This window comes from Lissotriton helveticus, chromosome 3_1, assembly GCF_964261635.1.
Source record: "Lissotriton helveticus chromosome 3_1, aLisHel1.1, whole genome shotgun sequence".
Taxonomy (NCBI): Eukaryota; Metazoa; Chordata; class Amphibia; order Caudata; family Salamandridae; genus Lissotriton; species Lissotriton helveticus.
This window is the reverse complement of record NC_136061.1, coordinates 851,878,241-851,895,409: the sequence shown is the minus strand read 5'-3', so window position 1 is coordinate 851,895,409 and position 17,169 is coordinate 851,878,241. Positions and strand designations below refer to the sequence as shown.

The window sequence follows — 17,169 nt, the reverse complement described above, 5'->3', positions numbered from 1 at the left end:
AATAAAGCAAAGGTCTGAAATATAGTCATCCCTTTCTTGGACTGCTAATATGAGGACCCCAGGAACCTATATTTGGCCATCCTCAGTGAAGGAAGTGTTGTTTTTTACTGCATGCAGCTGCTTCAAATGCACTATGGAAAGACGGACCCAGAGACTAAGCGCAGTGCTCAGCATGTATGAAACCTGGGAGACTACTTGAGCTTTGCAGCAGTCCAGTCTTAGGTGTGGTTATTCTGGATTGCTTATTCTGAAAAGTGGGCAGCTCTAAAGAGTTTGTATGTTATGCAAAATTGTACAAAATATTAATGTAATTTAAGCAAATCTTCCAAAAACTATAGATTGTACTTGGAGAACGTACTCAAACTGAGAAGGTCTGGCCAATCAGCCGGTCATGATTGAACAGTAGCTTGATGGAGTCAAACTAGCTGAAGTTTTTTTTCATTTCAGAGAAGCTCAGTGTTTTTTCAAGGGGATTATACTGAATTGTAGCTGTCCTGACAGCTCCTATATCACGGCCAATCTCACAATGAATGCAATAAAATCAAAGAAAGTTGTGAAAACATTTGGATATGTCTAGTATTTGGGAACAAAGTGTTAACTGGCTTGCCCAAGTTGTTTTTGCCACCAAGGTCTCAACCAAAACAAGTAGGCTGACTGCCATCCACTTCCCTGATAATTTCGAGATTGTGTCAATGCTGGGGCATGCTATAGCTTTTAGTGTGACTGGCGTGCTTCAGTAGTTGTCAAAGGTGAGCCAAAACCTAATTCTAATAATGTTGTCTCTTGTATAAGGCCTGTTTTTGCTGCATGCTTTCTGGTTTGGTACCTTCAACTGCAGTTTTCAATAGGGCTGGGTGGAGTTCTGCTATGCGAAGTGACCAAAAAAACTCTACAGTGCCACGCCAAGTTCATCAAACGGCAGAGTGCCTTACGTTGCTCTGTTCGCGCTGGATTTTATCACCAGATGTTTGTCCTGCGCTGTAAAATCAGTGCAAGCGGCACCACATGCAGCGCAAGAGGACGCTGCTTCTTTCTGCCGCTCAAGTAGATGTTCTACTCGAGCGGCAACTTCCTCAAAGCGAACAGGAGGTTTCTCAATGGCAGTGGTAGTGACCATCCGCACTGAGAAATCTCGCCAGGAGGTGGTCTGGAGTAACATTATCCTTGCACGTCCTCGCTAACTTAAAGTTGGCGAGCACGAGCGAAGAAAAAACATTTCTGGAACTCACACTCTACGCTGAGTGGGAAAAACTCTGCAAACTCAGCGAGCAGAACGAAATTTCATGCCCAGGCCTAGGTTTCAACAGTTCATGCCAAATGATTTTGCAGTTATGTTTGTTGAAGACAATGTTCTAGTACATTGCAGCTGAACAATTGCGTACTTGAGGAAAAATTATGTCAAGTTGGCAGAGCAAAAAAAACAACAACTAATTAAAAGCCAGACCTGTGTCCTATCTAGAATGGATTTTGCAACATTAATGAAAGAAATTTGTGAGGCTCTATTGCTCTGGAGGTTTGATGTTAGGAGATGTACCACATTAAAAATAGATGTCAGCACCTAAGGTTGGGAGCAACTTTATCTCCAACTGTTGGGGCAAAAAAGAAAAGGTAGAGACTTTTGTACTAAAACTTCAGAGGAAGGCAAATCCCAATTACTCAGTGTTAAAGTGCCAGACTCAGTTTAGCTGTTGGCCCGTGGGACATTTTTAGTGCTTTCTTAAGACAATGAGGGAAGTGTTTTCCTTTTTAGAGTAAACCGATCAACGCAGCTAGCCTAGGTGTCTCCAGCCAGTCAATCGTGAGCTACCAGTAGCTCACAGACACCTTCAGAGTAGATCACAGCCTAGAGGTAAATTTGAATAAGCACGGGGTCACACTTTCCTTTTAAAGTTAAGGGAATGCAGCGTTTATTTTACATTATCTTAAGGCTACAGATAGCAGGGCCTGATAATGAGGAGTGCTGGAGTTAAATGTATAACCCACAGCACAGAGGTGAAGGACTGAAGCACTGAGGTATTTTAATCTTAAATAAAATTCCTTGTCAACTCAACATTGGCGCATGAGAACGAAATGATGTTCCAGATCAAAATACGGACAAGCCAGTCTGATGTGACTCCGGAGACAATGGACAGTCATGTGACTGTATGATCAATCTGCTTGTGAAGATGCTCTGGATTATGACCTAATTGATAAGCTGTCTACTAAAGCAACACAATAATTTGAAAAATTAAAAGATAGATCGCCTTCTGCCAAGTGCAAACTAATAAGAAATCTCCCCTGTGAAACAGGATATTTGTGAGAGGAAGGAAGTTTTTTTTGGGACAATAGTTCTCATTGAATAACGCTTGTGATGGAATGTACCAAACAGCAGCAGAATCTCACAATTTCAGTGGAACTGTTTATTTTTAAGTGCAGTGCCTGGTAAAACACTTAATAAACACATCCCATTAGGTGGCACTTTGATGGTCCTGGACAGCACCTCGTGGACACAAAGAGTTGTATGACCCGGTCCTAAGGAATCTGAGATACGAACAGCAGTGAACTCACTCGGCTTGATGAAGGACTGGTTTGGCTGCCCGCTTGTCACACCAAATCAATCCCTTATATAGAACATATATAATACAGTAATGAGACTTAATACTGCCAGTTGCTAAGTGGGTGGGGTACGAAGAACTGTCATTTGCGGGTACGTGGTGAGGACTTGCTTGGATGGCCCTTGCGATGCCGTGATTTTGGCCTTCAGACAACATAGCATTGCTTCATGTTTAGTCATGAAAACGCGTGGATCATGAGCAAAACAGATCAATTAGGCTTGCCTCTTCTGACCCCGGAAAGTCGAGAAGGAGGCAAGAGTCCACCGCAGGACTAAACCATAGCCTCACTCACTAATGAAAATGGGGAGAAAGGCATCCGTGTTTTTCTACATGAGAAGGTGCAGTTTCCAAACAATAGATGGCAAAATTGACATGCTGCTGCATTGTACTGATCGTATGGGAGAAAGACTTAACAAGCATGCCTCCAATCTAGAATGACATGTCAGAGATTGAAGATGATGCAGCCACAAATGACACTGAAACCAGATTGGAATGAAAACAAAATTTGGAACTCTACAGGCAAAAGACGAGGATTTTGAGGTCTGATCACAACGCAGCAAGATCAGGTTCATGCGGCTGCCAGAAGTCCTTGGTTTTGTATACGGTATTCTCTCAGATTTAACTTTGGGGTTCAAGCCGCTGACTTTTTTCTGACTCGCAGCTGTCCATGAGGGCTTTGAAAAAACATACTAAATTCTGTGGGGCTGGTAACAAGGCTGTTGTCAGCAACAAAGCAAGGAAGTCTCGGACTGAGAATGGCTTAACGCACATAGCAGATTATATGCTATACAACTCATGCCCAATATTAAGCTGTCAATTAAATATTAGGTTATATATGTATGGGATGGGGTGTTTTATTCCAAAAGTGCTACAATTGCAGATTGGAGACCAGTGTGTGGTTTCCAGCTCATACCACCAATATCTACTCCCTCCACTGGAACATGGTAGTGGGCAGCGAACTCTGTATGCTCCAACTCAGACGTGTTCTGCTCTTTACCTATTGTTGTTAGGGAGGTTAGCATTATGGGGTGGGTCCTAATCACTGCAAATTGAGGTTCTCAGTGTGGGTGGAGGAGGAAGGGAGTGCAAGGTAAATATTGACAGTATGTTATCAGAGTTATCTGCTACGCTCAAGTGAAGAACAACTCAATATTAATTACGCCATTGAATTAAACAACTACTCTATTGTAGACCATGGTGGTAATGAGTAATAAGAAAATACTCAGATTACTTACCTGGAATGTAAGGGGTTTAAATGACAACCAGAATGTATGCAACATTAATGCCCATCTTAAACCGCATTTGGTAGACATAGCACTAATCCAAGTGACATGACTTATCCATATTAGCTACATTTATGCTAATCTCCAGATGATCATCCCATATATAATTCCTAATTGATGGCTGATAGATTCAAACAGTTCTAGGATAAGCTTTAGACCTCTCGTGCAACAATCTCAGGGCTGAAATATGGTAAATTCCTTGAAAAGACCACCACATGCACAGAGCTACTTCTGTCACTGGAGAAACTAAAAACTGTCATCAAATCCATGCCCGATGGCTTTGCTCCCTATATGGATGGTGTAAGTATGAGTGTCTATACGAATTCATGGAGGAATTGGTCCCAACATTATGGCACAGTTTGAGGAGGTTGTTCCAAGAAGTGAACTGCTACCCACTAGCAAGAGGCCCTGGTGGTGACGCTTCTAAAAAACAGATAAACCCGCTGATATGATATGCACCCCGTACAGACCGCTTGTTACTTAATGTACGCAACAAAAATGTTGGCATAATCCTAGCAAACCAGATTACCCCGCCCCCTTTTTATGTTGCGTCTGATACTCTCAGAACAATCCAGTTTTATTCCGGGCAGGTTGACTTAAGTTTTCTCACTTTCTTCAGCACCGTCTCACAGCTTAACCTTGAAGCAAACGCAGGTGTGGTCTTCCTGGATGCCAAGGAGGCCATAAACTTTGACACATGGGAATATAAGTTTACAGACCATGCCAAGATAGGTTTGGGGGAGGTATTCCTCAGATTGGTATGACTGCTATACATGGCTCTCACTGCCAGAATCCAGGTTAACAGTTATATTACGGATCTGATTGCTATCTGCAGGGGAAGGGCTGCCCACTCTTGCTGTTCCGATACTCAATAGAGTCTAAACCACTGGTTTGCACTCCTAAAGAGTAGCACGCTCAGAGGGAGTTGAGATTGTCCGACCAAAGACAATTCTATCTGCATATCCTCAAGACCTCCTACTTTACTTAAGAGATCCTAGAGTCAATCTACTAGATTCAATCTCCCACTGGTCAGCCGAGAATAGTGCGCTTTGGTGGAATCACAGATTACAAATTAACTGGAATAAATCTCTCAGGTTCTCTCAGACAGAGTGTACACCACAGGTGTCTGGTGAAATTCCTCTTCAAATAGACACTCCAGTTTGTACACTACCTTGGGTTCATGGTGCACAGAAACCCTGGTGGAAGATTTTCACTGTAGTTATGGTGGGATCATTGAAAAAGTTAGACTGACTAGAGAGGTGGATCAAACACCCTTTGTCTCTTGTAGGAGAGTTGCCATCACTATTTACAGCAGACCCAGTTTGCTCATATTGGGTCCCGCCATGACAGCCCTTAATGTGTTTCTGTATTACAGAGTCCAACAGGCACCATCACTGACTTTACCAAAGAGCCAAATCCTTTTGCCAGTCATGCACTTGATCAAAAGAACGAAGCACACAATATCCAAATTTTATAAGTTAGCTTTGAGCGTTATACCCCTGAATTCCAAACAGGAACAGCAACAATGGGATCACGACTTGGACTGCACCATCACTGATGAACAGTGCCTATACGGCTGTCCATTATTTGTTACTTTCAAAAGTAGGCATAAGCTTATAGTTTATCCAACAATGCTACCATATGCTTACCAGGCTACAGAAATAATGCCATAATCTTACAAATGCAACTGGGATGGAGCGAACCACATATACTTTGGTTTGGTGGCACTGAGGTATTCGAACCCATCAGTAGAATAGTTTCACTGAGTTGAACAGGACGACAAGTCATAGCTTAGAGGCATCTCCTCCGGGTGCACTGTTCGGATATGTTAAGGATGTCCCAGTTTCATTCAAAAAATATACGGCTCTGGTCCTTTTGTTAGCTAAGCGTGGTCTATTACGAGAATGGAAGGGGTCTATTCACAATAGTCCATAAACAAGTCCGGGGTCTTATATATTGCCATAACGCAGCAGATATGTCTAATGCAGCGTTTCCCAAACTCTGGGTTGTGACACACTGGAGGGTCGAGATAGTTCGAGCAATAAATAAAGATACCTTTATATTCTGCATTTAACTCGTTAAATTTGCTGGTGCTTCAAAGACAGAGGTACAATGTCAGGCTCTGTCTTCTGACACATTGCTGCAGGCTTGGTGTTTACTTTTTTTCCTCTAACTGCAAAGTGAGAAGAGTTTTTTAAGTTAATTATGTGACAATCTTGCTGAAGTACGGCCAATGTGACAGGAAAGACTTTAGGATGTTTTTTGCAACACACAACAAAATATAAATACATGTAAATGAACTGTATGCAATCAGCAGTTAAGACAGCAAAGATTAAGCACATTGTTTTTTTAATTTTGAAGTGTGCCCGAAACTGCAATTTTAATAGGATCAAAACAAATCACACTTTACTTGGTGATGTTTAAATGATAAATGGTCATAGAAACAGGATTTCTACCCATTACAATTTTGTGCTATATAGCTTTATCAGTGAAACTTTGTCTCTGCACAAAGTTGGTAGCCATTTCAATGTAAAATGTGGTGTCTGTAAACAAAAAAGCCCTACCAAACGATGCATTAGTTACATTGAAAATCGCCCTCATGTCCATTAAAGGTAGGTGGGTCACCACCCATCTATGAATGTGTCTGGTCAGGGCTAACCCTTAAGTGATGACCTCGATGGACTCCTCCTCTTATCCCCTTGGTTCTTTTAATGTTTTCTTGTTTGTTGATCACTGGTGGTAATAGGCTTTAGTGGCACAGCCTCCTTTCCTAGTTGGGCCACCTTACTATACAATGAACGCTACTCCATGGACCACCTTAACGCACTAAGGTATACGCCTGGTAAAAAAGCTCTTCGCTAGTGCACGGCCCCATAGTCTCCCATGTGTAGGCAGAAGCGTACTTGTAGGATTCCCCAGGATGTTCACTTTGTGTATGATTATCAACAGCACTGTATGTACCATGCAAACGTTCACAGTTATATGAAATAATAAAACAGATATAAACAACAACAAAAAGGTAGGTGGGTCACAAATGTTTGTTGTTCTACAAAGTTGGTCATGGTTCCAAGTTTTGGAACCAGTGGTGTAGGGATTTTCTGCCCTTTAAATTCATGCCTATAAATATCTGGTCAACCCTCCGGCAAAGCCTACTACTGCAGCCTCAGGAAGACGGCGTTGGTACAGGGTCCTATGATAATTAGTATGTTAAGTAATTCATTTTCTGAGGTTTTTTCAGCAGAGAATAAGATGTGCCTTGTGAATCCCATACTGTCGTGAGTCAGCTAAGTTGAAGTAATTTCACACATTTTACATAAATCAGCCACTGAGTTTATGCTCTGGCGACAGTGACCAATGGGATTTACATTCTGTAATTTGTGGTTTCTTGATTCAAAAAATAAAAAATAAAAATTTACTGGCTCTTAACAAAAAATGCTGCAGTTCATCTATCGCTGTGGTCTACCATAACTGAAATATTGCCATGTTAACATGGCTGCCCGTTTCAGACATGAAAGATGCCCGAGAAACTCACTCCACTGTTTCATAGGGGTTTCTCCTCTTTCTACTTTGTTAGGCCACAGGGTCCAGAAATCCTGAAGACGAAAGGGAAGATGCAAACCAGGCGCAAACGTTCGTCCTCATTGTCATTTTCTTAAAGAAAGACGATAAAGTTTTCCTATGAAACCCAAGCTTTTCATTTTCCATCTTAGAATCTACTTTAAAAAACACAGAAAGTGTAGTTCAGGTAAGTTCCACTCGTCATTGTCAATAGCCTGCATATTTGAAATTATTTTGTAAAAGATTTTATGCAGGATTTCGTGTCAGATTTCCGTTGAAAGGTCCGACATGCTTCCTCACCCATTCATCACCAACATTCCATTCATTAACCTATTTAGGTTTTATTTCCGTCTGCTATCCTTCACCTGTTCTCCATAACAAATATGTACAGTTGTCCTACTACCCTGAGAATATGTGATACATATATATGTATGTGCTGTAATAATGTTTTTGATACAAGTATATTCCACGGTTACAGTACAGCTGACTTTAAATATCACCGTGCGATTGTTGTTTTTATAGTATTTCTTGCACACACAGAGAAATCAAATGTATTTGATTTATAGCGGCTTCTTTATTTTTGCGCAGTGAAAATGAGTGCTATTGTTTTCCAAGCACTTGAAAGTTGTGGTTTGAACTCTAGTTAAAGGAAACTTGCAAGGCTTCTGTTGAAGTGGTAATTTGTATGGAGAGTGTGTGGGTAAATTTGGAGTGTGCATGAGTATTGTCGTGCTTACTGCCCGCCACTGTAAAATGTTTGACCCAGCAAAAAGGTGTCAACTGGACCTAGCACAACAGCCAGCAAAAACGTTATTCTATTTTTCATGAGAATCACAAACGTTAACAAGTAAGAATACATAAAAAGAAAAATAATAAAGTCACCTCCTCTTCTAATAATACATGAATGTATATGAGAGAAACAGTAAGGTGCTATGGAAAGTTCAAAAACACGCCCCCCCAGTCTGAATAGGGCGGGGCTTAGAGATGGCGAGTGCTTGTTGATAAAATATGGGCCCTCGCTTCTTTAATATACTGCCAAGAAAAAAAGCAAAGTTTTGAAATTGCGGAGATTGAAATATAACCGGCTAATGGTGAAAAAGTCGCAAAGGTTTCATAGTCATACGCGTTCTGAGAGAGTAATAACATGCCGCTCCGGGACAAAGGCTGATGAGCATAGGGATCCCATCATGGTTCGAGGGGGGGTGGGGGGTTCACAACCATGGGATGCAGGGTTGCGAGTAGTTGGGTGGGGGGTTGAAACATTGCTATGGGACTGGAGTGCTCCTTGCTGTTGGATGGGTCTACTTGGAACCTCTCATCTAAGCCCCGTCCTTTTCAGATTGAGGGGCGTGTTTTTTTACTTTCTTTCTCCCCTCTTCTCCATTGGCTGGCCTCCTAAACGGTAGCCAGCCACTGGAAAAGATGTAAACAACAGTCAAAAACACGCCCCCCAGTCTGAAAAGGACTAGGCTTAGAGATGGCGAGCGCTTGTTGATAAAATACGCGCCCTCGCTTCTTTAATATACTGCCATGAAAAAAGCAAAGTTTTGAAATTGCGGAGATTGAAATATAACCTGCTAATGATGAAAACGTCGCAAAGGTTTCACAGTCATACGCGTTCTGTGAGAGTAATAACATGCCGCTCTGGTTGGAGAGAAATATAATCTCAGTAACATGCTGCTTGCAAGGAGTGATTTTATTTGTTATGAGGGGCGGTAGTTTGGGCAGGCCTGCGTTCCTTTACAAAAGCGATGTTAACAGCAATGCCTGGGTCCTGCTGTAGAAACAGGTAATCCGAGCCACTGACAAACACGCCGAGACACGGTCTCTTTAAGAGCGGCACAGGCAGAGGCTGAGAGTGGAGCCGAAAGGGGAGGTACCATGTCTGGTAAGGTGGTAGGGGAGGGGGGGTGTGGATAGGTAGCCGCCGCCCCCATCGTTAAGGGGAGGCTGGAAAGATCACACTTCCACAGGGAGCCTCCCCCCGCTGTCAGAGGCAGGTAAGTGGCGGTTGGTGTTGCGCGCAGGCAGTTGGTTGGCGGGATTGCGCTTGGGCTCTGTCCTCGCGCCTGTTGCCTTTCTCGCTCTCAGTGACGCTAGGCGCGAGCATGTCAGGGAGAGGGGGGAAGGGACCGGCATAGGAGGGGGCCAACGCTATCAGGGGAAACATGGGTGGTGACTGGTGGCGCCATCTGGGGAGGGCCATTAGCCTTCAACGGCCCCCGCGGCCCAAGAAAGTTTTGGCTTCTGCGCTGCTGGAATCTGGCGAGTTGAGTCCTGGGAAGCCCACGTGAGAAGCCATGTCGATGAGAGGAGACTCCGGTACAAGGGCTGATGAGCTTGGGGATCCTGTCATGGTTCGAGGGGGTGATCACAACCATGGGATGCAGAGTTGCGAGTATTTGGGTGGGGGTGGGGGGGTCGAAACATTGCTATGGGACTGGAGTATTTGGAAGGGTATTATGGGTAAATTTGAGTCAAGGATCTGATAAATAAGATTGTGCACTTTTGGAGTAGGTGCTCCTTGCTTGGATGGGGCTACTCGGAACCTCTCATCTGTTTCCCCCTTGTAGACTTTGTGTGTGTGTGTGTGGCTCTGTGTGTGTGTGTGTGTGTGTGTGTGTGTGGCTCTGTGTGTGTGTGTGGCTCTGTGTGTGTGGCTCTGTGTGTGTGTGTGGCTCTGTGTGTGTGTGTGTGTGGCTCTGTGTGTGTGTGTGTGGCTCTGTGTGTGTGGCTCTGTGTGTGTGTGTGGCTCTGTGTGTGTGTGTGGCTCTGTGTGTGTGTGTGTGGCTCTGTGTGTGTATGTGGCTCTGTGTGTGTGTGTGTGGCTCTGTGTGTGTGTGTGGCTCTGTGTGTGTGGCTCTGTGTGTGTGGCTGTGGCTGTGTGTGTGTGGCTGTGTGTGTGTGTGTGTGTGGCTGTCTGTGTGTGGCTCTGTGTGTGTGTGTGGCTGTGTGTGTGTGTGTGGCTCTGTGTCTGGCTCTGTGTGTGTGTGGCTGTGTGTGTGTGTGTGGCTCTGTGTGTGTGTGTGGTTGTGTGTGTGCGCAACTCTGTGTGTGTGTGTGTGGCTCTGTGTGTGTGTGTGGCTCTGTATTTGTGTGTGCGCTGCTCTGTATTTGTGTGTGCGCGGCTCTGTGTGTGTGTGTGCGCGGCTCTGTGTGTGTGTGCGCGGCTCTGTGTGTGTGTGTGTGTGTGTGTGTGTGCGCGGCTCTGTGTGTGTGTGCGCCGCTCTGTGTGTGTGTGCGCGGCTCTGTGTGTGTGTGTGCGCGGCTCTGTGTGTGTGTGTGCGCGGCTCTGTGTGTGTGTGTGCGCGGCTCTGTGTGTGTGTGCGCGGCTCTGTGTGTGTGTGCGCGGCTCTGTGTGTGCGCGGGTCTGTGTGTGTGTGTGCGCGCGGGTCTGTGTGTGTGTGTGTGCGCGGCTCTGTGTGTGTGTGCGCGGCTCTGTGTGTGTGTGCGCGGCTCTGTGTGTGTGTGTGTGCGCGGCTGTCTGTGTGTGTGCGCACGGCTCTGTGTGGCTTTTTGTGTGTGTGGGTGTGTGTGTGTGGGTGTGGGTGTGTGTGTGTGTGTGTGTGTGTGTGTGTGTGTGTGGCTGCGTGTGTGGCTGTGTGGCTGTGTGGCTGTGTGTGTGTGTGTCTCTGTGTGTGTGTGTGTGTGTGTGTGTGGCTCTGTGTGTGGCTCTGTGTGTGTGGCTCTGTGTGTGTGTGTGGCTCTGTGTGTGTGTGTGGCTCTGTGTGTGTGTGTGTGGCTCTGTGTGTGTGTGTGGCTCTGTGTGTGTGTGTGGCTCTGTGTGTGTGTGTGGCTCTGTGTGTGTGTGTGTGTGTGTGTGTGGCTGTGTGTGTGCGTGTGGGTGCAAATCCAATAGATCTCGCTTTTGCGAGAGATTAAGCTATTGGCATTGTAAATGACAATGCCATTTATTTATCTGTTTTCAAAACCAACACATCAACACACAAATAAAAATGTTGTCATTTACAATGCCAATAGGTCAAAATTTTGCAAAGGCGAGACGGTTGCATTGTAAATGCTTGTCTCATGTAGCATCTCAGAAGGGGTACTCCATGGAATTCTCAACAACCTGGAGCTGGGAAGTGGACACATAGCCCCCGATTCCACATCCATAACAAGTTAACGAAACACACTTTGCCTGGAAAACTTTAATCATTGCCTCCACGTTGGTGTGGCACAAAGGAGGTATTCATTGGCAACTTGTGTACATTCATGGCATTGTCTTACCCAATATAAAATACTGGCCCTGAAATCATGCAGGTCATTTCTGGTATACAGTGGGCATCCATGTGTACTTCTGACATGATGCTGGCCCAAACAGAATGGTAGCTTTTCTTGACATATTGTGTGCACCCATTTCACAACGGTATGCACCCTCGGAATAAATAGAGGTCTTATAAGAGCAGCGGGAATTCTTGGTATGTCACGGACATCCACTGCACAAAGATGCATAACCCCAGCATCATGTTCATCCTGGTCATGGTGGTAATTCCTAGCACTTTTTGGCCATCTACAGCACAGTGATGGTTCAGGCAACATTGTAGTCATTGTTTCCAAAGTGTGCACATCCAAGGCACAATGGTGGTACTTCTTGACACAGTGGTCATCCATAAAACCTACACCTGCTATAATGCTGACCCCTTCATTACAGTGGTAATTCACAACGTACTGTGTCTCTCATAACATGATATGCAGTTCGACCATAAAGCTGGCCTTGGCGTAATGGTGGTAATTGCCAACATATCATAAGAAGGGTTGGTATGCTGGGGACAAGGAACAAATATAAATAATTTTGAGCATATAAAAAGTTCAAGCATGCTAAGGAAAGACAAAAAACAGTGCAAGTGATATGGGCAATATGTATGCTCCTGCACATGCTTGGCAAGCGGTCTATCCATAATCTAGGATAAAAACTCTTTGTCAGTTTAGAGAAAGGCGTATGAACACCGGGTGATATTAATTCCTCTTCTTTCTTCACAATACAGTGCTTTAAATACACATAAAATATTTCTAAAGCCAATGCTTGTTGGTACAAGTCATCATTTGTTGCATGCAAGCTATTGGCGCAAGTGGAGGAAATAGTTTGTAAATGGGAAAACGTATATAAAATAAACACTATATTGTTACGATTGAGGGACTTCAAGTGCTGTGGGACACACTTGGTACTGGAATCAACTGATGACACAGTGTGCAATAAATTTCTTGTTCCTAGTTGGTTACGTGACTCCTCGCCTTTGTCACAGGATTCCCTGAAAACTAATCTCAGTAAAATTTATTTCCGTTCAGTGTAAGAACTTGGCGCTATATGCCTTACCTCTTCGCCATATCCACTTCATCAAACTCTTGATTTGCTAAAAGGGACTGTACAACAGATCTGGCCATGGCTGTGTCATCCGTGAATTCCAAAGTACCTATAAAGAGGAATTACAAGTGTGATTACAAGCCCGGTGATTTACTGCCAAGGATTCCTGAAGCCAATAAGGCCCGAACCTGCCAACCCCCACACATTTAGACCCCATGCGTACTCAAATCGCCTTAATATGACCTCATTATGGGCACAAAGTCATAGGAGCAACCATACAAACTAAGTGAAATAGCTCAAAAACTAATGTCACAGATAATCCCTCCAATAAATTTGCACACTCCAATTCGTGTTATTGATCCACAGTTGCTGTTTACCTTCTGTTTGAAATCAGAGTCCATCTGGTCTCTCAACACCTTGCCCTTTTACACATTCCAGATTTCTTCTCACCTTTCTCTAAGCCTTCGAGTCAAATTTTGTTGAATTCCTGCAAAATGTTCCATTGTACCAGTGTCCTTTCTCTTAAAGGACGCCATGTGTGATGTATTCTATCTATGATCACTTTCTTTAATCACAGTCATGCCAATTCAAATTCTTGGAATTAGAGATCCACAGATACCAAAAATAAATAAATCCACAAACAACTTGGCCTTTATCTCATCCAGTCCAATAACATCAGATATTTTAGCTTTCATAACAACTCGCTTAATTCCTTTGTTGACCCTTTCTCTAACCTTCAATTGTTCACTCCTGTGACTAGTTGCTAGTTGTCGTTAATGAAAAAGAAAACATATTCTCACTTCGATCCTAGTAAAACCATCCAACAAATCCTGTGCAACTACATTTCAAATAATCTGAACCCTAAATGGACAGTGCATTCAAATAATTTTTTTCAAATCAGGGAAAACCTTCTTTCGTTTGGCTTGCGCGTGAGAATTGCATCTTTTATAAACAATGGCACTGATTTTGTTAATGTACAAAAACGAACAGCACATTTTGAACTGTACTTAACTAGACACATGAAATTAAGGCACTTTATCCTAAAATTATCGTTATTTTTTAGCATGAGTTAGCCCCTTAAAGTCAGCACTAAGGGCCAGATGTAGGTAGGCTTTTACCGGGTGGTAACGGCCGAATTCGGCCGTTACCACCCGGTAAAAGCAATTTGACATGTAGGTCCCTGTAATTTACAGACTCGGTAAATTTACCGATAGGTAAATTTACCGAGTATGTAAAATACCGAGTCGGTAACATTACGGATTCCGGTAAATTGGTATGTAGGTGGGACTCTTCTGAGTCCCACAAGCAGTACAAAATGGGTATTTTACCATCAAATAATACTTGATGGTAAAATACCGATTCTGGTGTGCATGCACATGTGTGCATGCACACCTATGCCATATGACAGGCAGACCTGCCCTTAGGGCAGGTATGCCTGCCACATGGCACCCGAGCCTCTTTTGGGGGTGCCAGAGGGTGTCAAAGTGACACCCCCTGCACCCTTGTGACAGTCGGTATTTTCCGATGCGGTAAATACCGACCGGTAAATGCCCAATCAATCCTATGGGCTTCAAAGCCCATAGGAATGCATGGGCATTAACTGGTCGGTATTTACCGCATCGGAAATTACCGACTGTTTCCGATTCGGTAATTGCACATCTGCAATTACCTACATCTCGGTATTTTTATTTTCCGACCTCTGAAATACCGAGTCGGTATGACTCGGTATTTAAGAGGTCGGAAAATAATATTTACCTACATCTGGCCCTTAATCTTGATTTACTTTGAAACTTCATGGCCAAGAGATGTAATTTCTTTTTGCATAATCTCACATTTTTATGCCAGAGAGTCAATCTAGCTTCAAAATCCTAGACCTTGTGCTCAATTTCATTTTGCCCAAAAAACAGGACTTTCATCTTGACAATATAAAATATTTTAACAATCTAAACAAATTTGTAATCAAGCAGTGGAAAGCTGTTTCCAAAGAGGTCAATCCAAATTAAAGTTCATTCATTGAAAGATGCTCCGCTTTTAATAAAAACTACCAATGTCTTGGACCCCAACATAAAGTAGATTTGGTAGGCTCAAGGCTAACTCTGTGAAATATTTTGCAACCCTCAACAAAACCAACATTTCATTTAAGTTTGGAAAAGAAAAACTGCACCAAACTCATCTGTAGCAACTCTTTAAATCTATACAAAATCTCAACTTGTCATCTCATTTGCGAGAGTGATCATCTCCTAGCAAGACCAATACATGGTCCTATTAAATGTGACCTCTAGCACATCCCTCACTTAGTGACACTGCCACCGTAGTTAAACAAGTTTGTGTAAGTGGTGCATTTTCTTTCAACTTTATCGTCTGTGCATCATGGTTCAAAACTCCTACTTAACCAATGAACACTTGTTCATAACCTTGTTGAAACTTAACCAATGAACACTTGTTCATACCCTTGTTGAAACCAACCCATTTTACAACTAAAACCAGTTATTCGTACCCGATTTCAATGGGACTCCTAGTTCATGCTGATGTCTCGATCCTTAAATATCCGTTACCAATTACCACTACAACTTTTCATTTAAAACAATTAATTTGTTTATATTTCTGCAAATTAGAATGCATTATACTCCACACACAAAATCAAACCTGAACCCTTCTTAAAGTCCAGGCCAGCCTTAACAGAGCACCCAGGCATACACATTCATCACTCTCCTTTTCCATTACGGGGAATATTTTAGGTTTGGCTCAATAGCAAAACAGTTGCACAACCTTATTAGATCAACCTAACAAAGAGCGTTCAGGCTTACTAAAGAAAGGGGCTTTGTGTACTCTTACTTTTTAGGCCAGAAGACGGGTTCGATTTATCGTCGCCAAAATATTGTAGTAAATGAGATCATCAATCCAGGGTATTTGATCGTAGACTTCTTTATTATAAGTTAAGTAGTAGAGTAAGAGCAGACCCTCCACAGCAGCAGCAACTAACCAACTGCCACAGTGAAGAACCCAACGAACAAGCATCACAAGAATACAGAATGTAGAACATCAGCTAACAGGTATTCTAAATAGACTAGAGAGATAACTTACATGTACTACACTTTGGCCCTACCTCCATGTTGGTTGTCAAGAGTATGTTTTGATTGGGCAGAAATTGTGTGCTTCCACAGACAAAAAGTACTTCCCATTTATGCAGCTGTGAACATTTTGTTTACCTAACTGCATCAGCCAACATCAGTATGAATGCCAAGTAAAGGTCACTATCAAGCTTACAGTGGAACAGACATGGAACCTTTTGGGGGAGGGAAGGTGCATGCAGCACTGAAATGCTGTTAAAGTGCCTTAGATAAGTGGATAATTAGGAGTTTTTCTTCTGTCTGCAGCACAGATGGGAGGAGGGCAGTCATGAGGAATGTATTTCTGTTTGAGTTTGCACACCCTCCCCTTCCCATCATTAACTTATCACAAACTCCAAAATGCGGTTGTGTGTTGGAGAGCACTATGGGATGCCCAGGGCTATTCTAATCAACAAGAATTTTTAGGTCTAGCTTGACAGTGCAGCTGTTGCCAGAACTTATATGATCAATAAAAAGAGCATTCAGAGTACTACTGAAAGAGGGACTTTGGGCCAGATGTATCAAACAATTTTCCCTTTCGCAAACGGGCAAATTCTCAGAATCTGCTCTTTGCGAACGGGAAAAAGCCTTTTGGGATGTACCATCCAAAAAGGCCATTGCAAAATAGGGAATCGCAAAATTTGTGATTCCCTATTTTGCGAATGAATTTAAGGATCGCAAATTGCAATTCCTTAAATGCAACTCTGGAAGCACCCGAAAATTGCAATTTGGCCTTAAAGGAATCTCAAATTCCCACCAACTTAAAGTTGGTGGTAATTTGCGATTTCCTAGAAAAATTCACTTTTTGCATTTTTCAAAGTGCCATGTGGTGCTCATACATGCCATTAGGGCATGTATGTGCGCCACAGGTGCACACATGCATATTTCAGAGGTGCAACAGGGTGTCCTTTTGGCACTCTTGCAATAGCATGGGCATTTGCGAGTACCTATTGGGTACTTGCAAATTGCAAATACCTTCCCATTCATTCCTATGGGCCTTCAATTATTTCAAAACCGACATTCATTGTATTTTGCAAGTCCTTAATAGTGAATCGGTAAAATTAGCTATTAAGGACTCGTAAAATACAATGATGATACATCTGGCCCTTAGGCTCCACCCACAGGTTGGTGTCTCCGAGTACAAGATCTGAATAGGCTGAAGTTATATGCTTCTGCTGTAAGCAGCGCTTATACTGCACTTTCCGGCTTGTGGCAATGCTTATACTCAATGCAGTAGGACTGAATTGGTTATGGGGCAAGCCAATCACTATGGCTATAGACCTGATCTGGTTATTATGAAAAACTAAAATAAAGGAATC

General features: G+C 43.1%; 1 protein-coding gene across 1 annotated transcript in view; it reads right to left on the bottom strand.

Annotated features, from left to right (window-relative positions):
• The window catches only part of ADPRS (ADP-ribosylserine hydrolase), a 58,441-nt gene that overhangs the window by 26,086 nt on the left and 15,186 nt on the right, over positions 1 to 17,169 (bottom strand). The window contains exon 2 of the mRNA XM_078681177.1: positions 12,753 to 12,849. Within this exon, the coding sequence (XP_078537303.1) occupies positions 12,753 to 12,849 (97 nt within the window). The remainder of the gene's footprint in view (positions 1 to 12,752; positions 12,850 to 17,169) is intronic.